Raw genomic sequence first — 24,900 nt, forward strand, 5'->3', positions numbered from 1 at the left:
TACTACAAAACCAATCAAACTGGCTTCAGGCCAGGTTGGACCCGCCCGCCCCCACCCCCGTCCCCGTCCCCACCCCCCCGTCCCCACCCCCGTCCCCGTCCTCATCCCCTCTGGCCAAGGCTGAGCCAATCAGCTCCTCTGCAAATGCCCTATTTAAGAAGGGAACAAAGGAGCCTGAACCGGGCTGGACCTACAGTGAAGAGAGGGAAGGCAGGAGGCTGGCCCCCTGGCTTCCACAGCAGGTGACTGCCCACACTGGGCTGCTGCCACTCAACTGCAGATGTCCGTGGTGGCACAGCTTGGACAGCTCTGAAGTGCCCCGCTCACAGGGCACCCGCTGGGAAGAGTGCATCCTGCTGGGACTGCCAAGCTTCATCAGGCTGGTTGGGCCTGGCACAGGTGCAGCAGAGAGGACTGGGATCTGAGAGAAATGGCTACACAGACACCAAAGTCAATGAAAATGGAGCAAGATGAGGTGTGCTGGACCTGAGATTCCCTTGCAGCTCATGGTGAGGCAGCAGGCGGCCCCCCTGCCACCCATGAAGATTAACAGTGGAGCAGAGATCCACCCGCAGCCCGTGGAGAACCCCATGCTGGAGCAGAGATGCCTATGCCTAAGGGACTGTCTCTATGGGAAGGACTCCCCATGCTGCTGGAGACTGATGACGAAGCAGAGATGCATCTGAAGTTTGTGGAGGACCCCACACCAGAGCAGGTTGCTGCATCATAAGAAGCTATGACTCTGTGGGAAAAGCCCGCACTGGAGCAATCTGATGGGTAAGGATTGCATCCTGCAGGAAGGACTCACGTTGGAGAAATCTGTGGGCTATTTTCCATGAGGAGGGGATCCATTGGAGTAGGGGAAAGAGTGTAAGGGTCATCCTCCTTTAAGAAAGGAGTGGCAGAAACAACCTTTGAGGAACTGACTGGCAACCCCTCCGTTCCTGGTCCCCCTGTGCTGCTGGGGGAGGAGGTAGAGCTGGGAAGAAGGGAGGGGTGAGGAAAAGCTTTTTTTTTTTTTAAGATCTGGCTTTGTTTCTTGTTATCCTCTCAAGTAACTCTTAATGAATTAAATTGATTTGTCCCCAAGATGAGTTTATTTTGCCTGGGGCCATGGTTGGTGCGTGATCCCTCCCTGTTCTTATCTCACTCCTCAGGCCTTTTGTTTCTACTCTCTGCCTCACTGAGGAGTGAGCCAGCGACCTTCTCCTTGGTAGCTTAGCTGCGGGCTGGGCTAAACCATGACAAGGAGATTGGTCAATGTCTTTAAAGAGCTTCCTTATGTCAGTGTTGAGACCCTAAATTGTAATGCTAAAGTCTGGTCACAGTATTTCTCTGCCTTCCTAGCCTATAGATTGCTCTGCAAAATCATTATGTACCCCATCTCTGACTCAGCATATGCTGCTTCTTGGGAAGGGACTTTTCCCAGTCTTCAGCAATCCTTTAGCATAGTTCATCTCTTCTCAGATGTCCTCCCTATAAAAGAGCAGCTGTTTCCCAGTATGAATAGTTCTTAGTCTCTTCCATTCTCTGTTAGTGGAAGGAAGGAGATGTATCTACAGTAGAGTTTGTATTTTGGCTCTAGTAAAGGCTTTGCCCTGTGGTCTTTATAACATGAGGAATGAGATATTCTTATATGTTGCTAAGTAAATTACTTTTAAATGGAAATAGCTCATTAAAATTTTACACACAAAAAAATTACTTTGCTGATTGAGTTACATTTTACATTTAACGTTTAACTAATTGTCACCTATTTCAAGGGCAAAACAGATTGGTAAGCTGTCTGAACTTACTCAGACCAAGTGTAGTGTGGAGGTTGACCATCAGGTCTTTGTAGTACTCTGGGTTTCAGGTCACTTCCCCAGGCCAGCTTGCTCAGGCAGAATGTAGATTAAGTTTCTGCATTTTGGAGGACAAAGGAGGTGTTCGGAAGGAGCTACAATAGTGCTAAAGTTCTGGAAGCTGCTCTTGCAATCAAAGATGGAAGAAATTCTGATTTACCCAAAAATGAGGTGTGATTCGATTAAAATCAACGAACAAGTGGGAAAAATGGTCAGTTAGTGGAATCTTTTTATTCTAGCAACAAAAGGCAAAATGAGATTCTGGAAATGAAAGCCAAAGCTTGACAATTTCAGAGAAGAAACACTCTATTGGGGTCACCGGTTTAGTTTCAGAACAGAATTGTGGCAGTGCTGGAAGGTCACTAAGGATCCCTGTAAGGCATCCTATTTGTTTTCATTGAGATGGGGAGAGCAGTGGAGTTCAGAGCATTAATAAGGGAACACTGAAGTCATGTCTGGACCACACACAACAGCATGGGACACAAAGAATCTCTAACTGCTTCTGGACCTTAAAGCACAGCAACTGCATCTAGAGGTGCTGTGCCTGAGTGAATCGGCTCTGCTTAGAGGCAGGGCTTACTGAGCCTTGTGACAACGCTATTGTCATGTTACTATTCTACTTTAGGACCCTAAATAAAATCTTCGCATTGCACTTCACCATGTAGCATGGCAATATTCTGAATCTTTTACCTCTTGGTCACTGATCTGAGTCAAGTCCAGGTCATTAGGGATTCAAAGGCATTACCATGTGATGGATATTGAGAAGACTATGATAGATGCACTATATGTGCCAGATATCAGATCAGTAGGGGTGTCTAATATTCTGAATCCAGCCAAAGCTTGTACCTGATGATTAGGAACACACAGCCATATTCAAGGAGAAAGAGTGAATAAATCTTCCTCTTGAAGCATCAGATTTGATTACTTTTATTTAATTATGCTCAACTACAAATGTTACTGCCACCCATAATGTTGCCAAGATCTATTTTAAAGTCATCAAACATATTTGAATAAAAGCTTTTAAATCTGCGGTTTTGGTGATGAATAGCATGTGGTAATTAAAAGTGATGTCAAGATGTGAGAAGTTCCTGCAGTCTGTGTATTTTTATGGTATTCATTAAGTGGACTTACACTCTTCAGTGTGAAAAACTTAAGGGAGGTGGGGAAGCACTGACACTTTTATTATCATAATTACTGGTATTTATTCATGTTAGGGGGGAAAAAAAAAAAATCTATCAGGGGAACCACCAACTGCTACCAGAAAGCTGTTACCTTTATCCATTTAATTAGAGAAACTGGGGCTGAATGTGCCAAACAGAGTATATTCCCCTCCCTCCCTCCCTCTCTTGCTCCTGGAACTGATTTCTCCTTGTAGTTTTTCAAATCTAGATAGATTGTAGACCTTTTAGTGACATTGCTTCTGATGAAGCCACACAGGAGATGAACAGAAGGCGTCAAGTATTGATAGTATTGATCCAGCGTCTTTCAGAGGAAATTCCCAGAAAAGGAAAAAAACACAGCTGAGGAAACATAGCTGCAAAAATGATGTTGTAGTAATATTGACCAAGCAGATACTTGGGAAAAATGTTCATTGTGTGAATCAACAGTATTCCTATAACACCTGTGTGTGGACTAGAACCTGTTTTAAAGGATATGTAAACATACAAATACTTAACCAGTCAAAACCTCGTAGCAGGTCTTAGTGTTTCAAGGTCAAGTTTTGGAGCTTTTTTTTAATCCGAAATCTGTTGTGTGTTTGGTTTTTTGGTTTTTGTTTTTTTTTTTTTTTTTAATTTGCTTTCTCAATGAGAATATTGTGTGTGTGTTAAATACATTGTTGGCATTAGTTGCCCTCTAGTTGCCCTCATGCACCTCTAAAGTCTATGCTCTACACCTGTGCTTGCAACAGTCAAATCCCTTTTACTTGGAAGAATTACACTGTTTTATACATCACTTACAGGCATTGCTTAGTTCTTATTAACTTCAGCCAACAATATGTGTGTGTGTGTAGGCTGGGGGAATACTACGGATGCTCAACAGCAACATTGCTAAACCAACTAAAACAGGAAAAGTTGCAGACTGTGCTCAAAAGAAACTGTGGTAGGTGGGCAGTTGTTATCTGAGCTGGATTTTGCTGTTCCACAACAAACTCTTGAAACAATCCTCTGCATTTGACTCCAGGGACCATGTAAGACAACTTAGAGCTTGATTTTTCAGAGGCCAGCTAAATTAATAGTATCTGAATAGCAGTCTTAAACCTTACGTCTGAAATGAGAGCATCAATGTTCAAGTCACTCCTGATGCAGTAACTTACTGAGAACAGTTAGTTGTATTCTCCTAATGCATCTAATCTTTTTTTGGTACAGAAACTGTTGAGGACTGAGGAAGCCAAAATTGTTCAAGAGAAAGCTGCCAAGATTAAAGAGTGGGTAACATTTAAGCTGAGAGAGGTGAGTCTAGCTTGCTGCCAGGTTTCAAGGCCTGTGAATAGGTACAGTGCCTGTACTGCCAGGGGGCTCCTACGTAACACAATAGCTTGAGGACAGTCAGTGTGCCGCAGAGGCTTTCTGCTTGTTTGGTCCCACACACACGTAGTTGCTGAGCTAGGGTGGTCCCTCTTATTGAGGACTATTTACTGCTTTGGGCAAACTATAGATGACTGTGAAGTCACTAATGCCCGAAAGCAGTCTCTGAAGAAGATTTACTAGTCACAAGTGGCTTTCATCTAGTTTGCCTCTCCGTTTTTTCTCTAGGTGAAATTTCTATGTCTCTTTCTGACAAAGCAGCTATGACACAAACACATGTCCTTTTCTGTTCCTTAATTTGCCATCTCTGACTAAGCTATTTTCCTATTGCCCAGCGTTTTCTCATGTCTAACCTCTCCCTCCTATCCATTCTGTGGACTTAGACTTCTATCTGAGCCTAATTCAATACACTCGAGAAAAGCTGAGAGATAGCAATGGGTCAGCACGCAGTTTTAAAGATGCAGTAGTAGTTTGCAACTCGGAGTGGGGCTATCTGGTCTTTCCCTTTTATTCCAAGTTAAAGCCATAGATTTCCCAGTTTATGCCAGAAAGGGAATTTATTTGAGTTGGAAGAAGCAGTCTTCGTGGGCACTAATTTCATTATGATGCGACTTTGTTATCTTATTGGATTGCCTAGATAATTCACTGAGCTGCTGTGCTGCTTGTCTTTCATTTTGCTATATGAGATAACTTAAGGTGCATCTACATTACTGACTGGTGCAGCACAAAGGAGGAAGGACAGGGATTGACTTGGTGTGACCTGCTGTGAATCCAGGATCATGCATTCACATTGTGTCTTTACTCACAATGAAGTTTGTGCCAGATGCTGGTTCTAGGTGCATACCATGCACAAGTTGACCATTGCCAGCTGAAGGACTTTGCATCTATGTTGCAAATGGGTTGCTCTAGACAGCACCATGGGTGCAATTTCAACTTTGATTCCCTCAAGAGAGAAGCCTTTTTGGGTGCACCACTGCTGTGTTTAAGAATGTATGCTGAGACACTTCAAGCAAAGACTTAAGGCAAATTTGCAAAGAATCACTTGCGCACTGATTGTAAACATAAATGCAACCTTAATGTTTTTTGTTTTGTTTCGTTTTTTCCTTCTGTCCCCTGGATCCAGGAGTGTCCTTTTACCACATACAGGGTGAGAAGGAAAAATGTTTCTCCTGGGTAATAGTTTTCTTGATTGTCTTTTTCATGACAGTTATTTCTGGAACAGGAGTAAATGATAAACAATAGCTGGGAGGGAAATTAAAAGACCTATTTGAGAAGTGCGAATAATACATACAGAGGCTATTTGAGAAGCACAGCAAAGTGTTTAAGTGGGTTGTCCAGTGGAGCTGCTGAGGAGAAGGGTTTCAAGGTGACTGGTAGACTCACTTATCCTTTTTTCACTTTCCTGTTAAGATACTTGAATGCAATAAAAATGAAGACGTTCTATAGAGTTGAACACACACACATAGAGTTTTGCCTTATTTTTCAGTTTTTATTATTGTTGTTTCATAGCTTGAGCTAGAAAATTACCACCTGAAAAACTGTAATCAGAGGCTGACGGAGCAAATTGAAGCCCTTCAGGATACATTGCAAGGTAAATGTGTTCACCTGGCATTGTAGCCTAGTAACCACCATAAGAATGGAAGTCAGCGTTCCTGGGTTGTATTCTTCACTTTGTTAGAAATTAACACTTGTGACAATAAGCAAGCAGAAGAATTGCTCTCTTCTTCAGTGGCTCCATTTTTAAGATGGGAATAACATTGCTACTTGCCTTAAAAACTCTTAATTGGCTTCCTACCAGCGATTGAACATGGACTCGTTTTTTTTTTCAGTCTGCTTTTGCCATTAAAATAAGCCACTGAGCTCCTGAATTAGAATCATTCATTGAAATACATAGCAAAAGTCTCTATTTGCTTCAGTGGTGCAGGGTAGAAGTGTCTGAGGTATTTCACTTTACCTCCACATGCGAATTATCCTCGTCCCCACGGAACCTCTGGCTTGTGAGCTGAGTAACTGAGGACTGAAGGGACTAAAGCAGCAGCTGTCTTGTCTGCCTTTAGAAGCCAAGTTCCTCTGTGCTATCAGGTTTGGTTGAAGAAAGCTGATAGATGGAGAACTTTGGTCTCCAAGGCTTGAAATCAGCACCTTTCATCGCAACAGGTTTTGAAGAGGAAATTCTCCCTTAACTTTTTTCTTCCTGTTTTTTTTTTTTTTTTTAGTGAGCTTGTTTTGGTCACAGTAAGATGAGCTAGTTTCCAGGACTTCATGGGGCATGCAGGCAGGGGGCATTTCTTTCTTGCAGAAGACTTTCTGGCATTCCTATCACTCCACAGCAAGGGAATAGGGCAAAATTCCTTCTAAATCCCACCATGTTTCTAGCTAAATGCATTATGACTGTTTTTTTCTCATCCCCTCTGGCTCTGGCTGCTTACAATAAGAGAATGGCTGGTAAGCTGCGTTAATAATCTGGTATTAAGTGTTCCCTGGATCCTGACTCTCTGGGCAGTAAACAGCTCTGCCCTCTCCTCGTATCCCTCACTAGTCTTAACCATACCAGGCTAAATTCAGAGGCCTCTGCAGAGATACAAATCTCTTCTTGCTTGCCATGCTAATAGTAACAGCTTCTTATGCTTCATCTCCTGTCACATCTAGGAAGCTGCAGAAATACCAATAATATTTAAAATTAATGTCCTCTCTTCAGTCTACATTAATGATTTGCCTCAGGGGCAGGGGAAAATGTGTGCCAGGATTTGTGTGTGCCAGCATTATGTGTTAGGAATAGCTTTGTTAGCATTCGGTTCCTCATGACTCAAGTGCCAAGGTCAGATTGTCATGATTGTCTTTCTCAGCTGTTTCCAAGAGCAGGTTTCATCCTCTCCACAATCAACAGTGATTTATTGTGCTGTTTGTCCTTCCTTCTGTTACTTTGTGTCTTCAGTTTGTTTCCACTTCCTTGTAAATACCATCAGAGATTAAGCGATGCATGTAGAGTTTGATGTTCAGGCAATGTTTTCAGCAATAGTTGCGTAGAGTCACACTCACCCATATTTATGGAATTTCCAAAGCATCTTATGACTTGGTTCTTTTCAGTCAGGCAATATATCAATGCCAAGGTCAGTCAAAATCATAAAGTGAAGTAGCATCCTCTGCCACTCCAAGTTTTATCCACGCTTTCTCATACCCTAAAGCCGCTATTCAGCAGAACCTGTAGAACTGAGATAGTTTTTAAATCTAGTAATTGTGGGAAGGAAGAGAAAAGAATTATAAAGTATAGATACTACATAGACAAAGAACAATGGAGCAACTGAAGGGACAGAGAAAAAATAAACAAAGAAAAAAAAGTTTTTACAGCAAAAACATGTAACTGTTATAAAACTTGACAAAAAGCACTGCTTGGGTCATATAGCACAAAAGGAAAGCAAAAAGCCCTAGGGAAATTCTCAAAAAGAGGGTAACCTCACCAATCAGTGCTGGAAGCCTCAACTAGCCCCTAGGAATGGGAGGAACCATAGCAGCTTATTTGATGACTTAATCACTGTAGGTCCATTGAAGTCAAAAGCTATGCTAAGCAGTGTTCTGGCCACTTAGATGTTTTTTGACGAAGTATTGTGTGGCTAGGTACACTTCCTTCTCATGGCTGTCTTAAGAGAAGAGACATAATCGTTGATAGGTAAAAGTAAAAACTGCTACATTGAGTTAGACTGAAAGCTTGCCTAGGCTTGTATCCTGTCTCCTGGTTGGCTGTGGATGTTTCAGGAAAGAGTGTAGAAAATATTGCAAGTAGAGCTGTCCTTCTCTCCGTGTACTCTTCCAGCTCCTGCTGTCAACGTTTTAGGAAGTTCCTAGGCCCAAACTTCTGTCTAAACTGCTATTTGTTCCACTGATAAATTACTTTTTCTGGCCTATCTTTTGGACACCACAGCATTCTATTTCCTTTTTTGTTTGGAAAAAACCCTCCTCCTTCTGTAAATTTCAAATGCACTGCCTGATAATTTCATTAGGCACCTCTTAATTCCACTTTTGTAAAAAACAGTGATCGATCATTTCTTATTAATCTTTTCTGTATTATTCCCAATTATAAATGTATAGCACTTCTTTTATAACTGTGCCCAGCGATCTCCTTTCCATTCTGGATAGTCCTAACCAGGCGAGGGTGCTATTGAAACACAACTGCCATGAACAACTTACACTACCAAGTAACATTTTAGACAGTAAAGTATTTGAATGCCCTAACCATATGTTCTTCTTCATTGTAGATATGACCAGCATTCCTCCCTTTGAATCTCTCTGGAACTGTAATTCTCTGAAGCCCAGAGCATCACAGGCCTCTCTTGCTGAGAAGATAGACCAGAAATCTGTGCTCCTTGCACCTGGTTTCAGACAAGTGTGTCATACAGTACCTACCAAATGTGTTGTCTCTACAGCAAACATAGTCCTTGCCAATGACACTTTTACTGGGGATGGAGAAGACAAATCTCTGCTTTCCCAGAGCACATTGAAGCTCATGTCTGACCCATCAAGCTGGAATCTCCCCACAGAGAAAGATGTATTCCCAGCCATAAGTTCTCAACACAGGTTAGAGTGCTCTGATCCTGCATCACTGGACCCTCCAGCTGAGGCCACAAGAATCCTTGAGGCTTTGACTTTCCAGCCGTCTTTGGAAGGAAACTGTATTGCTGTGAGCACCTTGGAACAAGTGGCTTTGGCTGGCACCCGCTTGTCTGATGATCTGAGTGCCAGGTTCCACTCCCACCAGCGGGACTCCTCTTCCTCAGGAGAGATAATGAGCATGCTTGAGGGCCGTCTCCGAACTGCTGAGCCACCCCTGGTTGTGTCAACATCAGCTGTTACAGCACATCCCTTCTGTCCAGGGAGGGAATGTGGCCTTGGCAGTAGTATGACCTTTCCAAAAACACAAACTCCCAATACACCAAGAGACAGTATCCAACTAGCCAAGAGACATTACAGCCAACCGCAGCCAGGGGCTAGTTCCTTCCATCATGTAGTGAGCTTAGAGGCTAACACCTTCCAGCCCATAACAGACTCTCCAGTCTGCCATGGGCAAATGAAGGAGACGGACATTGATGATGATGGGGTACTGGAGAAGATGGAGACAGAACGTGGCCCAATGAGGGAAGAAGCTAGAGCATGTGAGGAAATCAACCACTTATCTGCAGGGCGAAGAGAAGCTGTGAGTTCTGAGGCTGGCATACTTGACCCAGGAGGTAAACCTCCCACTCCACCGCTGCACAGATTCCCATCATGGGTAAGAAAGGCAAGGACAACAATCTGAGAAGGGCTCCTTATCTTTGAGTAGTGCCCGGTACTTAGGCTACAACAGCTCTTGATCTCAAGCAATTGTTTCCTGTGGACGTCAGTCACATTTCTGAACCACCTAGTCTGACATTTCCAGATCATGGGGCATGCTGATTCCACTGACAATTTTTTGGTCCTTTTCACTTTATAAGGGGAAAAAAAAAATCTATGGAAGAAAATAGTACTCAAGAAACATAGGAATAAAAATGAAAGTCAAGAGGTGCTGCATTGTGGTTTGTCCTTATGGGTCATCAAAAGTTAATCCTTAGTTCTGTTGTCATGTGTTTAAGATAGAAAAGTGAGTCATAAATGCAAGTGAATGGACCGAACCAGATAGTTTCAGGATCAGAAAAAGCTGTGAATACTAGAATAGATATGTGGATTAAATCTCAGCATTCCTATCTCATGATATACTTCTATTATCGGGAAATTTGTGAAAACCATTGGTAAAAAGTATGTACATGTCCTATTGCTTACTTCACATGAGAGAAAGTCTTTTATTATTATTATTATTATTATTATTATTATTACTACTTATTAGTTCAGATGGATGGATTGTTTGCTCATGCATCAATCTAACTGATAAACTTGGTGGAAATCAATGTAGTATCAAAAGAGATAATTCAATTATTTTCTATTTGCTTTTTTTAAAGACATAGGCCAAGAAGTGGTGCAAAGTCAAGCACTCGTTGTTAATCCTCATGTTTTCTAATTTTTTTGGATGAAAATATTATTTGTGATCTTTAGCTTTATCCTTTTATAATACCAGTTTAAACCCCAGTATAATCAAAGCTGTTTTTCCAAAGGAGTCTCTTTTCATTTGGTCCATAATATGGAACTGTTCTGGGGATGAGGCTGGATAGTGTAGTAAAAAAACCTGCAGTTTTCAAGATGTCTTTTTCACTTGCTGCAGAAATCGGAAAAGTGTCACGAACAGTGCACTCACTTGGAAGAAGGGAAATACATCTCAGAGACTGGCTACTATTCCTTTCTCTGATCTAGAATTCCCATATATGGTTCTTCTAGTCCCTTAAGCTAAATTTTTCACAGGTGATGATCAGCTCCACACATGCTTTCTGAATGTCTAACTTGAGTTTGGCAAGTAGATTTGATTTGCTGCAACTGTATTCATTTTTTTTTCCATTACAAACAATGTTATATGATGCTAAATTCTCAAAAAAATCAGGTCCTGGACATCTTAAAATGGATACTCCAAAGATATTGGATATTTCAAAGAACATGTGTCTGAGTTCCTCTTCTAGAAAATAGTGATAACACCCATCAATGTCCCTCCTAGTTTTTTGTAAAATTTTTTATTAATGTTTATGAAACATGGCAGTGTTATAGTCAGGAACGCCACAGGAAAAATCCATTACTTTGTCTTCAGACTGGAGTCAAGTAAATCTATCCAAGTAGGGCAAATTTAAGAATATTAAACACTAAAGCATGAATAGAATATTAAAAAGTGGCTTAATCAGTAAGAAATGTCCATTATGTGCCCTGAATAGGAAGTGTCAGGGGAAAAAAACGCACATAATATTTCATTAGAGACTGAATCACAATGCGTATACGTACAGAAAATACTAATTCTGTCATTTCTTTTTTTCGGTGTACTTGACTTTGCAGTCTTAGGTACTTTCACATATATGTATTATGTGTGTTATCCGATAGTGATTGGTTGTATGCTTTAAGGAGCAGCAAGAGGATTCCTAGCTTTGATTTGTATCCATTTTAGACAGGTTGTTGTCTTAGTTATAATATTGCGTTTAATTACAGGTTTGAGTTCCCCCCTTGGAATTTTTATAAATTTGTGAAGCATTTGGAGATCCTTTGAACTGAAAGCTCCATATGTTGTTATAAAAGAGACACAGGCTTATTGAGATCATTCCAGGCATTTCTTTCATTCCCTTATCAGAGAAAGTGAATCCTTTGCAGATGATGACTCAACAAGTTGTCCTGTTTTGAGGCTATTCTTGGTTCATTTTAATGCATTGTTTATAAAGTGGAAAAAATGGCTTTTTCCAAGCTGTGATATAGTCCTTTATTCATAATTTTGTGTAGGTGTTCCAGTCTGTGGATATCATCTCTGTAGCATTTATAAGCCAAGTGTGTTGTGATTCAGGGAATTGCACACAGATGCACATTTCCACTAATGGTCATTCACCCAACATCTTGTGGAACAGAGCAGTTTTTCTTAGAGGGCCCCTCTTTCCTGCCCAAAGGTGTGATTGTGATGTGATTCTGTGAAAGCATTTATTTTTTCAGGAATCATGTTTTTGTCTGACCATTGCTGTTCATGGTATTATTGTTCCAGGAGAGTCGAATCTATGCTGTGGCCAAGTCTGGCATGAGGTTGTCTGAAGTGGCCACAGTGAATGATACTTCCAGCTGCTGTAAGTTCTAGACAAGATCCATCCTTAGAGGGAGTTTACAGTGACAGTGTGGGACCTGAGCTTCTGGTTGTTCACACTTCTTCATTTCCTTGCCTGTTTTCAAAGAAAATTTGATTTCACAGATAGCCACAATAAAGAAAGGAAGGGAAGAGGATACATCTGATCTCAGGGATGATTGGTGCTGAGCTGTTTGAGCCCCTATATTCAGTGACATCTTCAGGGACTCTATTATCTCCTCCATCACTTTTGCTGACTCTGTTCTGCCTCTGCATGTCTGTGAGCTGCTTTTAGTCTTTTGATTTGCCATCACCTTCACCTGTTACGGCTTTTACCTGTTTGGACATGGTGCACTGGATTGCCCTTGTACCACGGGGAGCACAGGGTGGGTAAGATGTCTTACAGGCTAAATGGAGGGGGCATTGCAGCTGTCTTTGGGAGTTGTATGTAATAAATAACACATCTCCTGGCCTTTCTGAGGCCAAACTGTCCAGCATGGCAGTCCTCTATTATTTGATGTTCCAAGAGGCTACATAAGTTCTTACATACCTACACATACATCTCCATTAAAACCTTCTTCTTTTCACCAGTTTTTAATATTTGCTCTTTCTCTGAATTTTCCCAGTTTCCAATTTCTCACGTTCAACTTCTGGGCCATTTACCTGTCTCATCTACAGAAATGTCACAGTGCCAGTCTACACTACGCTGAAGGGGGTAAGGAGTTACTTCACTTTTCCTATTATGAAAAGCATCGTCCAGGGCTGCCAGTAATTTGAGAGAGAACAGGATGAAGCTGTGCAGCGAAAGAAAGAAAATTAGAGAACACCAGGAAGTACTGGATACCAAAAGAATGCAGGAGTAGCAGATGATAAATGTGTTTAGGAATACAGAACATTGCGGCAAGTTTTGGTCCAGGAAGCTGCAGTGTGCACTGTGATGCTGTAGAAACCTAGGAGTTGATAGTCGGTGTAGCCTAGAGTGTGAAAAGGAAGAGGGCTCTTAAGAGCTTATGGGGAAGCGCAGGGCTTGTGGAACAGTAGGAGGGTGTAACCAGAGGAGACCCAAACAGATCAGACAACAGTCCAGCTTGGAAATTCTCAGGCTAGAAACCGAGGAAATGAGGAGCGGTGGGACAGTAGTGGGCAAGGCAGTGTGAAAACAAAGGGCCTGCATTGATTGTTCTGTCTCTTTATTGAGCAGGAATTGTCCTGGGGAAACTCTCACCTCACACACTGACCATACAGGTCTGTTTTCCAGAAAGCCACACAGATCAGCAACGTGCCTTTCTTAGATGAGTCTTCAGGCTCTGATGATGACTGTGGCTCTCATGCCAGCTTCAGGACTTCTACTGCTGGATCTGAGAACAGGAAAGCTAGCGTGCCAGGCAGCCCTCGTGCAGTGAAGAGAGGTAAAGGGGGGATATTTCTGCTGAGCAGCATGTACTCTGTCCTCATGGGTGAGGCAAGATGTCCTGAACAGCATCATCAGTGACAGGCAAATGCCTAGCTTTGGTGATGCTAATAAGTTCTCCTAGGATGTGTGCAGACATCAACAGCTACTCAATAAAAACCTATCCTCTTAGATGGGTTTTTCCCACTGGTAGATTTCCATCCAGGCAATTGCTAAGCTAAGATTGTGGGAAGGACTGATCCTCCAAATTCGTTATATATCCAGTGAAGCTAACCATACCTATTCTGTGACAATTTCTTGTAAGCGAGCTGGTACTGATGCATTAAAGAAAATGTTTTTTTGTCTCTGCCGCTGGCTGGTAATTTCTTGACCAGTAGCAAGTCTCTCCTATCTTTGAGAGGCATCAGGTAATTTGGCTGCTGGCTAGAACAATTTTTCTTGACTGCTGGAAATGTTAAACTGGATCCTTGAGTGGGATTTTCATTACAATTGGTAGTCAATAAAATAGAATCTCATTTCATATAGTCTTAACTTCTGTTGTGATGCATTGGCTGATGTGTCTGTGCGTTGCCATGGACCAATAGTGGAAGATTAACGGAAGGCAAAGCCCTGTTGCTGGTGAGGGCACCTTTTCTTAAGTTTGAATGAGAGGGGCTTGAGACTTTATAATTGATGAAAACAGCATGTCTGTGCTTTAGATAACAAGTCTGTTGATTAGGTTTTTGGATTTTGTTGGGGTTTTTTTTTGATATTTTTTTAATCTCTGTTTATTCAGCAACAAATTTATTTCAGTGTCAGTACCCACAACCTACTCTCACTACTTGTCTTCCTAGGAAAAAAAAAAATGGGTCTCAGAAGTTTGGTTAGTGGGGTTTGAGTTTCCAAAGTCTGGTCTGATTTGTTCTCTTTAAACAAAAAAGCCTTAATGGTGAACTTAAACTTTTTCAGAGTGTGCAGTATTCAGTGCATGTTTCTGTCTAGCCATGATTCTCGTTCTTTCCTTTATTTTGAACAGGTGTATCTATGTCCTCACTGAGCTCTGAGAGTGACTATGCCATCCCTCCTGATGCCTACTCCTTGGATGGTGACTATTCAGAGCCAGAGCATAAGCTACAGCGAACATCTTCCTATTCCACTGATGGTGGAATCTGCACTGTAAGTCTTGCTACCTCACAGTCGTGAAGGGATGCAAACAGAGCCTTGGCCTTGAAAGAGAAAAAGCATAACTGCAGTATATTGAGTTATCACCTGCAGAGCGATGCTCTGTTTAACAGACTGTGCTACTGGTCAAGCTGGTTGTATCAAAAGACACTATCTGATGCTTCAGAAGAAGGTGCAATTTACGTGGTTAGATAAAAGCGTAAGCATCAAGGGCTGTATTCTTTCCTGATGACCTGTACTGGTTTCCTGTATTTGTATTCTGCTTTAATGATATGATGGCCTTACGCTTTTGTGACAAAGCAAGTCTGGAAATTGAGAGGAAGGAATGAGAAAGGATAGAATATTTTGGCCTAGGAGAAAAACTTGAACATAGGCAGCATTAAATCCTGTACTCTTGAATCTAAGAGATAAAGCAGACAAGGAACAGGAGTCTAATCATGCCTTAGAGCCAGCCTTCACTTTTATTTGGAAAATCACTACTATGGTAAGAAGACAAATAAGTTTTCAGTGCATCCAACAATCAGTGAAATGATTTTCAGATGCCTTCTTTATTAAAAAAACACAATGTGGTATTTGCAGTTACACAGATAGTCTAGGACTGTCTCCAAATTGAGCAAAGAGCACTGACCTTGGATGGTTGCTACTCCCATCTGGCAGAGTAAAGTGGAAAATGATGGAGATGCAGCAAACGTCTGAGCTTGACTTCAGCACTCTTTCATTTGCGTTTTGAGAGATGCAAGATAACCTCCTCTCCCCCTTGCTCTTTGCCCTCCAGGAACCCATGGAGAAATCAGGTTACTTGCTGAAAATGAGCAGCCAGGTGAAGATGTGGAAGAGACGATGGTTTGTTCTAAGAAACAGACAAATCATGTACTACAAGTCTCCGGTGAGTCACCAGGATACATTTACTCCTGTGTGGAGGCACAGGGGAAGGCTCTCTGCAGAACACTGGCAGAGTGGGCAGCCATAGAGAAGCTCCCCGCAAAATGTCCTGCCAAAGAGCTTTATGTCTGACCCAGAGGTTCAACCATGGGTGTCTGCTTAGGCAGGGAAGCTCCTTGTGGTGACAGTTTCCAGGAGATGAAAGCTTGTTCACAAGAACAGAAGCTTGACACCTACTGCTTAACTTTGTACAGATGATGAAAAGCAGAAGGCATACCATGGCCCAGCTTTGGTCATGTTTAAGATTAAAATAAAGGAAAAATAAATTGCAGTACCAGGAGAGCACAGATACGTACTCATCAGGCAGTATACGGGGTTCCAAGGAAAAGTACAACTTTCAGGGGGAAGAAAGCTGGATTCTTTCATTTTTCATGCTCCCACATAGACACGAAAGTATTAGAAAACTAGCGTAAAATTGAAAACAAGCTTTCATGGAAAATGCTGTCTTAAAATCATCAATGAAACAATATTGAGAGAGCATGTTTGTGATTTCAAACCTTTCCAAATAGGTTTTATAACTGACAACTATTTCAAACGCAGTAAGACAGTATTTGTCACCATTACCCTTGTTATATTGTCTGCCACTACCGAGGAAACTTGTGCTTCATCATTGCAATGGGATCACACTGTCTCATTCAACCTGGCAACCTTCAGCCGTCCTTTCCAGCTCATGAACGCAGTCTCCAACCTGCATATGCATATTATGCTCTATTTAAGTACTCTAAGACTGATCTGAGTTTTCTTCCTACTGAAAAAGTTGTTTCCTTTTCTTTCCTCAGAGTGATGTTATCCGCAAACCACAAGGGCAGATGGAGCTGAATTCCTCGTGCCAAATTGTCAGAGGTGAAGGGTCCCAAACGTTTCAGGTAAGTGTTGCTGCTTCATCCTGCAGACAACCACACACTCAGTGGCTGGCTGAGACCGCAGTTATTTCAGGCTGAATGTCTCAATTGATACGAGCTAACTTTATCTGGCCTCGGTGTTTCCTGGCATAAGGCAGGCAGGCAGTTTAATAAATAATGGGGAAAGAGCTAAATTGTAACCCAAATATAGCTTTTTGAAATTGAAATAAATTTTCCTTTATTTTTTGTTTTGTTTTTCACCATAGCACTTTCTTTTTTTTGCAGTTAGGACTGAGAACTTGAAAACAATGGGGAAAAGTGATTCTTAAGGTAAAACCAGATAGTGCCTAGGATCTTCTCTTTCTGAAGGACTCCTCTCACAAGATCTCCATCCTGACTTTACACGTCTGGAGGATCTGGAAAAACATCTGAAGTGTTGGATTCTTATTAGAATTCGACTTCCAAAGTATAAGAAATTAGCCTATCACTGGGTTCACTTTTAAGTCATTATTGTTAGATGGCATTATAAAGGTGGCATTAAAGTTTCTCTCATACTCTGACTGAAAGGCACATGGCCTGACCTGTGAGCTACCTTCTGCCTTTATGGAACTGAAGTTGCTAAGGCTTAATACTATTAAATTCATAGCATCTTTCCTCTCAGAGTCACAAGCTACTGAAGGCAGAATGCAATACAAAATGAAAGCAGGAAAAAAAAGCTGTTTATATAGTCACCTTTAAAATGAAAAATTAGCAGCAGCACTGAGAAACAAGAAAGGGTGAGAGAGAGGAGACAAAACCCACAATATCCAACAGAAACAGCGAGAGAGCTCATGAGAATTTGATTCATCTGAGTGTCAGTTCTTTCACTTGGGCTTTGAGGGACAGCACTTTTTTTCTTACCCCCCCAAAAAAATCGTTACCGATCCACCAGAAAAAATCCTATATGGAATAATGAAACTGAGCAGCTGAAGAAAAGATTTGTAGGTGTGCAGATTTATACTTACTCACTCCTTTTCCTTTCAGCTCATGACAGAAAAGAGAACCTACTTCCTGACAGCAGACTCTCCCAACATCCTGGAGGAATGGATTCATGTCCTACAGAGTATCCTGAGAGTGCAAGTGACCAGTCCTGTTGGTGTTCCTCACAATGATGCTAAACCTACTGTGAAAGGTTGGCTCACCAAGGTAAAATACTATTTCTTACTTTATTCCATTTAGCTCAGTATTGACAGTGCACTAGCTTCTTGGTTTGCACAATGGATATCAGAAGAAATTAGTATTTTAATACTCCCTAGAAGAGTGGGGAAAGAAAGAAAAGCAGCAGAAGATTTCTGTATTTTAGAGAGAGGAACATTGGTACAAATGATAAGGAATGAGACAAATGAGGCTACTGAGAGATACTGACTTTGTCAAATAGCTGGTAACAACAAATATCTAGCTTATGTATGCTTTTCTTCAACAGAATTCACAGCATGTCGTAAGGGAAAAAAAAAAAAGAAAACAACAGGAAACACTGTTAAATGTCACATTTAATCAATCTTAACTTAGTCAACGTAGGAGAGTTCCAGAGAAATGGCTTGTATGTTTCTAGGTTAGCATTTACGTCCATCATAACAGACTGCATGCACCTTAATACAAAGTACAATGGCTGAAAATTCTTATGCTTTATGCCATTTGCATAGATTAGTTTTGCATACCAACTTACTATGAATTTTAAAATATAATTGTGGTCAGTATCTAAAGATGGCTAAAAATAACCTGCATCTGAAGCTTGTTCATCTGCAACAGGAAACAGCTCCCTAGACTACATGTTGACTTGTCTTTTCCTGCTGAGATGAAATTATTTGTTTTTATAATCTTAAAAAGGTTAATCTTAATATTGTATTTCAGGATGCAAAAATGACGGGTTGTTATGAATGAGTAAAATACTTCACAAAATCTTAGACCCATTTCCATAAGTACCTGTGTCCCATCTACTTAGGTGGGATGCACTTACCTTCTTTTGGAAGTGGCACGCTGTATGTTTTGAGAGGAGCTCATATTAGCATAGAACTAATAATACATGCAAGGTTTTAAGGGAGAGTTGAAAGTTGAAATCCTAGAAAGTTGTTCTAGCAACACTACTGATGTTAAAAACATATATTTCTTTGTCCTCCTTACAGGTTAAGCATGGTCACTCCAAGCTGGTCTGGTGTGCACTGATTGGAAAAACTTTCTACTACTATCGAAATCATGAAGATAAGGTAATTTCTCTTCCCCTTTTGTTCCTGAACCCTCCTTTCCCATTTCTCATGATGCTTACTCTCCTTTTACTGCTTCTGTCTCTCATACTTCAAGCTCTTCCTTGGTTGTGCTTCTTCCCTTCTAACAGCATCTGATCCACAAAGAGAATCAATATTTTATGTGATTTTTTTGTTTGTTTTTAAAGCTAAAATGACAAAAGACTTAAAAGGCGAGTGACTGCTCTTTCTCAGATCACTGTATATCTTGTTTCTGGCTTTCTCCATTTGATCTTAGGAAACCTTTAGAGCAGACTTCTATACAGCAGATGGTATGTTCTGCATACTGTCATGAAAATAAGTAGCAACAACAATATGGGAAGAGGGAGGTCATTTAGTTAGTGTAACGTGCTTCCATTTTGGGAGGCTTGCCCCAATGGTCTATTACTTTGTCTTGATGATGTGGAAACCTAAGTTTTAGAATATCGATGAATACTGTGACTCGTACTTGGGGTCGACTTTCAGAGTTAGCACAGCAGATATCCTCTATTTCTATCTACCTATTTATGTAATTTTAAAAGTACTTATTTTCCAGTAGCAAGCAGAAAGTCTGACTAGGATTGGAAAACGGTGGCTCAAGATACTGAGCAACTGACCATGAGAAAACGCATCCTGCCTTGCAAAACCAATGATGTAAACACCACTGACAAGTGTAATGGGAAGAAAACAGTACCTATGGGAAAGATCGTCTTTTTATTTACATATTCTCATTCTGACCTGTAGGTGCTCTCCCAAGAAAAATAATAAAAGCAGTAACACAGTTTGTGAGTTCTTTAGTTGATGAAAGAGAAGAGAGTCTATAGAAATGCAAGATTTATATAATTATATTAGTTAAACACTGAATTATAGTTTATTCCTTACATTAAACAGAACTGCTAACGTTTTGATCTGGGTTTTCCTACCTAGTGTTACCTGTCCATAGTGGGAGATTAGGTACACTTATCTATCTTGCTTCCCCTCTTATAGTGTCCCCTAGGTCATCTGCCTATGCGTGAGTCCAAAGTGGAAGAAGTAGACCGTTCCTGTGACTCTGATGAAGATTATGAAGCCACTGGTGGAGGACTTCTGTCATCTCACTGTACACTGGTGATTCACCCACAGGACCAGAGTCCCACATACTTACTAATTCACACCAAACAGGAGAAGGTATAAAAGGCAATCTTTTTGGAGAGCAAGAGTTTTTTTGGTATCAGTGAACAAACAGGGCATAGATAGTGAACCTCTTTGTAGAAAACAAGGTCTGAATTGACTGATACTGTTCTCATCCTTATGCCTAGAACACCTGGCTATACCATCTAACCGTAGCAGCTGGTAGCAGTAATGCCACAGTGGGCACATCATACGAACAACTCATTGGAAAACTATTGGATGCAGAGGGAGACCCTAGTAAGTAGAAACCACAAACTCTTTTCTATGGTAGCAAAGCACAAGGAAAGATAATTTCAGTTCCCGGTTTTAATCCAGCCAAAGGTGAGGGAGGGAGATTCTCAGTAGAACAGCGTATGTTATAGTGTCCTTCTCCCCTGTTTCTACAGTAACATCTCCGGAGAGGATGCAGGCATTGTAGTCAAACTAGACAAGTCCATCACATTGTCACATCATTTATCAAAGCATCTGAAACGTCTGTAACATTAATTCAAATTAAAATAAAGAACTGGAGCTTAAATTTTTCCTGTTATTGTTGGTCCTGATTTTCTCTTCCTGGAATCTTGACTGTACAAACGCACGCTCTCCCCTCTAAATAATGCTCACACACACTTGCCTTCACATCTGTTCCTCTGTCTGCGTGTATAAACCCTCACACATACATCCACGCTTGTCTGTTCTGCCTCATCTTTGATACTTGCTCGTTCATGTATGTTTGTGCACATTGTTCTCAAACGCGTATTAACATACACATTTGTATTTAATACTCTTTTCCTGCTCACTCACATATTCCTAGAACTATGTGTGAACCTTGTTTACCATTGAATAGTGACTTGCACTAACAAAGACCCTCGTTGCAGGCAGCTGCCCTGGTAGAGTTTGTGTCTCTTCTTTGAACACACAGCTGAGCAGTTTCTCGCCAGAATCCAGCTGATGAGAAGCTCTGATAGAGCAGGACTGAGGATGGCAGTACTTCTTTCAGCTGATGGCTAATGCTGCTGCTGACTCCTTGTTCATGGCAGGCTTTGCTGAAATCAATGAAGTGACACCAAAGATAAACGTAGCCTAGTGCAGTGCTTCCTCGGGTGCTTTGCCATTTCAGGAAGGCTGCTTTTCAATGTGGACGCTGTTATCTTTCTTCTGTTTCTGATGCTGCATGTTTTTGCCCGTCTGCTACCTCAGATTCTCCTCTGTGGAAACATCCCATGTTGTGCTACAGTAAAGATGGTTTGCACACATCCCTCACCACTCTGCCATCGGAGGCTCTACAGACTGAAGCTCTGAAACTTTTTAAGGTATTTAAGGGGACATTGCACGGCTTTCAGTTATTTTGTTCTGTTGTTGGGGCAACAATGTTTGGTCCTGTTGTTTGTCACAACATTTACTGTTACCATTGGTTGCTTTAGACAGGCCTGCTGGGTCATTTAATTACAATAGGACAGTTGGATATTAGGTGTCATTCATTCTCTAGAAGTTTAACTTTTTCTTGTAGGGAATCTGGGTTTAGGAGCAATGTCCCCCACAGGCTTTACACTTCGAAGTTAGCCTTATCTTCCTCTTTCGTCTTCAATAGTTGAATTGAAGAAAACAGAAACAATTTACTGGCAAACTCAGTTGTGTCAGTAAGACCAATGGTGAAGCTGTTGGAGATTTGATTCTTGCACTCCACAAGTGTAACATCAGCAGTAAGACTGGGCAGTCTTAGCAAGGTAAAGCACAGGCATGGAAGGCAAGAAGTATATTTTCCCCTCGACTCTCTTGCTGACCTATGAGCTTCTCAGGCTGGGGGAGGTTGAGTGAGTTTTCTAGTTGCCACAACTAAAGAGGGAGGGATAGGAATTAATTTATTCTCCCTTCTCCTCTCAGGGTTATTTAGAAGACTTCATTAATTGTCTGTAACACATCTGGGGACCCTGGCCTGGAAAATACCAGAGAAGAGTCACTGTATAACAGTGGCATTGTATATATGGCATTGACTAACCTCCCCCCTTTTACAGTCCTGTCAGCTGTTCATCAATGTCCCTGTGGAGGCACCCTCTATTGATTATCACGTGTCGCTTGCCCAGACAGCACTGCAGGTCTGCTTGACACATACTGAGCTGCAGAATGAAATTTACTGTCAGCTTGTTAAACAGACCAGCTGCCGACAGCCCCAGAACCATTCAGTCATTCAGGTCAGTTCTTCTTTTGTCACTTCCACTCTGAAGATACTGTCTATTTAATTCCATGTTTTTAATAACGAGCAATGGGACTGGTTCTTACAAAATTGTGCAAACACTAAAGGTGTGCTGGAGGAAAGAGAATCTCGGCACTGATGTGCAAAGAAAAACATTGAGAATGTAACTACTTGCAAAATAACTTTTAGTTTGAATTTAACCATTTACCAGTTGCACATGATCTATTCAGACCATATTCCGAATCAAAATTCATAGCTCGTGTTGGCTTGCTATAATTGTCACATGGTATTAATTTTGTTTTCCATTTTAGTTAACAACAGCATGCAAATCATGAATATTACTATTAAGCATGAAATCTGATTATTGCACTATAATTATTGGGTAAATGAAATTAATAAGTTGCAGCATAAATAGATACTTAATTATAATATTCCCAGCTCAACGCGAAAATAAAATCTGGTTGAAGAATAATGGGTCTAATTTGAAATAAAGTTCCCCAGTGTATTCTTTGCTATGATTTGCATTTACAAGTAGGAAAAAAGTATTATTTTAAGTCTTAATCGTTCACTCAGCTCTGGTTCACTAGTCAAAATTTTCAAAAGTGGCCAATCATTTAGAACACCTCTTCTTAGAGTCCAGGTTGACATATTGGAGCAGTCTGTCCTCTGACTTTCACTTCCCTTTGAAACATCTTGAACTACATGTCTAAAAATGGTCACTCCCAAAAGCACTGGTCACCATCGAACATTTTAGTTGCCGTATTCTATGAAAGACAACAGGCAAGAAATACAGAACAAGAATGATGTCCAGTTTTATGTTTACAGTGCTGGCAACTCCTGGCTTTGTGTGCTCCTCTATTCCTGCCTCAGCATCACTTTCTCTGGTACATCAAACAGCACTTGCAGCGACATGCAGACCCCAGGTAAAGACTGCAACAGCATTTTCTTCTGCTAAGATGATTGCCTTTTGCATCTGCCATGGATAAAGATGGAAGCAATTTTATAACTCACACCTGCAAAAATAAGTTGAGGGAAGGGACAGCAGGTTCCCAATGGTATCAAGCTGTCCCCCTTCAGACATTCACATTAATTTGTCACTTATATTAAGCTAGTTCACAAAACTGAGTGACCTATACTAGCAAAAGAACTTTTTGCAGATATAAATAGAGCTACATAGCAAGTTTTTTGCTGATGCAGCTACTTTCTTTTATTGATAGAAAGACAGACCAAAGTAATTATTTAGAATAAATTCTTAGAATTTTATGTGTATTACATTCTGCTGCCAGGTTAACAGGCATACTGATGGAACAAAAGGGAGGCAGAGAACATCTCAGGGAACCAGAAAAAGTTAGGAAAAACTAACAAACCTGAAATGTATGTGTTTTCTGTTACCTCTTTGGTGTGTAACATTTTCCCTTACCAGAAACCGGAGCAAGACCTACTGTAACTGCAATACGTTGCTCTCCAGTGTTCACACTGTGCTCTTTGTTTGTTTCCATGGTGATCTGGTCTTCAGCATATCTCACCGTGTCCTTGGGAGGGAGGTCACAGCTAGAGATGTCTAGTTGTCTGTTGCAACAATATACTATTGCCAAGACATAGATAAAACAGTGGTTTCATTTCAAACCTATGTCTGCCTTGGAAGTCAAGCTAAAAGCCTCCTGGTATTGCAAAGGAAATCTGTATACTCTTCCTATCTTTTTTTTTTATTATTATTATTTTCTTATATGCTGCCTCAAATTTGCTATTTCTTCTCAGAAGCAAATATACAGTTATCAGGCAAGGCACTCCTCAGTGTTCAGGATCTCTCTCCATTGGCTAAGGCAACATGTTTAGTACTAGAAATCATCTCTTCAAACTTGTGCATTGCAATTGCTGTCCCATTCAACACAATAGTGGAGCTGCTCTACTGTTAGGGACTATTGCATTTCATAAGGATATGCTGGCCTCTGTGAAACTGATTTAATGCATCAGTTTCAAGCATTACTATGCTGATGGTCTGCCAGGCTCTTAGCCCAAAAGTACCGTTATCAACAAATAAACCTTAAGCAGAAGCAAAGAGAAAATGTATTTATACAATCCAGCTATAAATTAGATTAGATTTAGAGCAGTTGCTAAATGGGACTTAGCTCCTTCTGCCTGTCTTTAGGAATACTTCTGTCTTTAGATGGAGCAGGTACGGCCGTTTCTTGACCAGTTCAATAGATATGCTTTCCCTGTTTCACACAGCAAACGATACTAGAATGTTAACACTGCATAATGCCTATAGTCTAGATTTACACTAGATCTTCATTCTAGGTATTGTCTTCCATGAAAGGTGACCTTTGAGTAGATATCTAGTCTCTAAGAGAGGAAGAAAAGTGGGCCACAGTTCTAGGTTAGAAGGGACAGGGTTCAGGAGCATTTGGGAGCCAGACACAACAGCTTCTCGTTGAAGCAAGATTCCTCATTTGAAAATTGTTCAAATGCATTACTGGGGAGGTGAGCAATATCTTGCTACAGTGAAAAGTCAGAGCTGCTGATTTCCGTGTTGCTTGCAGGGATTTAACTGGAGATTTAATCATGTATGGAGCTCCTGAAGGTATCTTGAATGGAATTAGTTTCCCCTGCAAAGTGATAGTATGGTTATAAATCCTTCAATTTCAGAACTTATTCAGTATATACATTCTTAAGATTTTTGCAAAAGGTGACATTGACTGTTCCTGCCTGGTTTTAGAGAAACTTAAGTCCTTTTAGTGGTGTTCAGTGGAGCACTCTCTTCAGTAGACAGTAAACTGATCATATTATTAACTGTCCCTATACTGTATTGAACTATCAACAAATCTGAGCCTGCTTTGAATCTCTTGTCGAGTCTCTTGATTGGCAGATAGAGTTA

The 24,900-nt window shown here is 41.0% G+C and overlaps 1 protein-coding gene across 1 annotated transcript in view; it reads left to right on the forward strand.

Moving 5' to 3' along the window:
- The window catches only part of PLEKHH1 (pleckstrin homology, MyTH4 and FERM domain containing H1), a 56,165-nt gene that overhangs the window by 19,157 nt on the left and 12,108 nt on the right, over positions 1-24,900 (forward strand). Inside the window, exons 5-20 of the mRNA XM_086613335.1 lie at positions 4,208-4,291; positions 5,876-5,957; positions 8,620-9,629; positions 11,994-12,072; positions 12,695-12,783; positions 13,327-13,477; positions 14,495-14,634; positions 15,416-15,526; positions 16,362-16,448; positions 17,448-17,609; positions 18,587-18,667; positions 19,670-19,849; positions 19,981-20,089; positions 21,032-21,144; positions 21,847-22,023; positions 22,851-22,948. Coding sequence (XP_086469461.1) covers positions 4,208-4,291; positions 5,876-5,957; positions 8,620-9,629; positions 11,994-12,072; positions 12,695-12,783; positions 13,327-13,477; positions 14,495-14,634; positions 15,416-15,526; positions 16,362-16,448; positions 17,448-17,609; positions 18,587-18,667; positions 19,670-19,849; positions 19,981-20,089; positions 21,032-21,144; positions 21,847-22,023; positions 22,851-22,948 — 2,753 coding nt within the window. The remainder of the gene's footprint in view (positions 1-4,207; positions 4,292-5,875; positions 5,958-8,619; positions 9,630-11,993; positions 12,073-12,694; positions 12,784-13,326; positions 13,478-14,494; positions 14,635-15,415; positions 15,527-16,361; positions 16,449-17,447; positions 17,610-18,586; positions 18,668-19,669; positions 19,850-19,980; positions 20,090-21,031; positions 21,145-21,846; positions 22,024-22,850; positions 22,949-24,900) is intronic.

This window comes from Tauraco erythrolophus, chromosome 6 (genome assembly GCF_009769465.1).
Source record: "Tauraco erythrolophus isolate bTauEry1 chromosome 6, bTauEry1.pri, whole genome shotgun sequence".
NCBI classification, from domain to species: Eukaryota; Metazoa; Chordata; class Aves; order Musophagiformes; family Musophagidae; genus Tauraco; species Tauraco erythrolophus.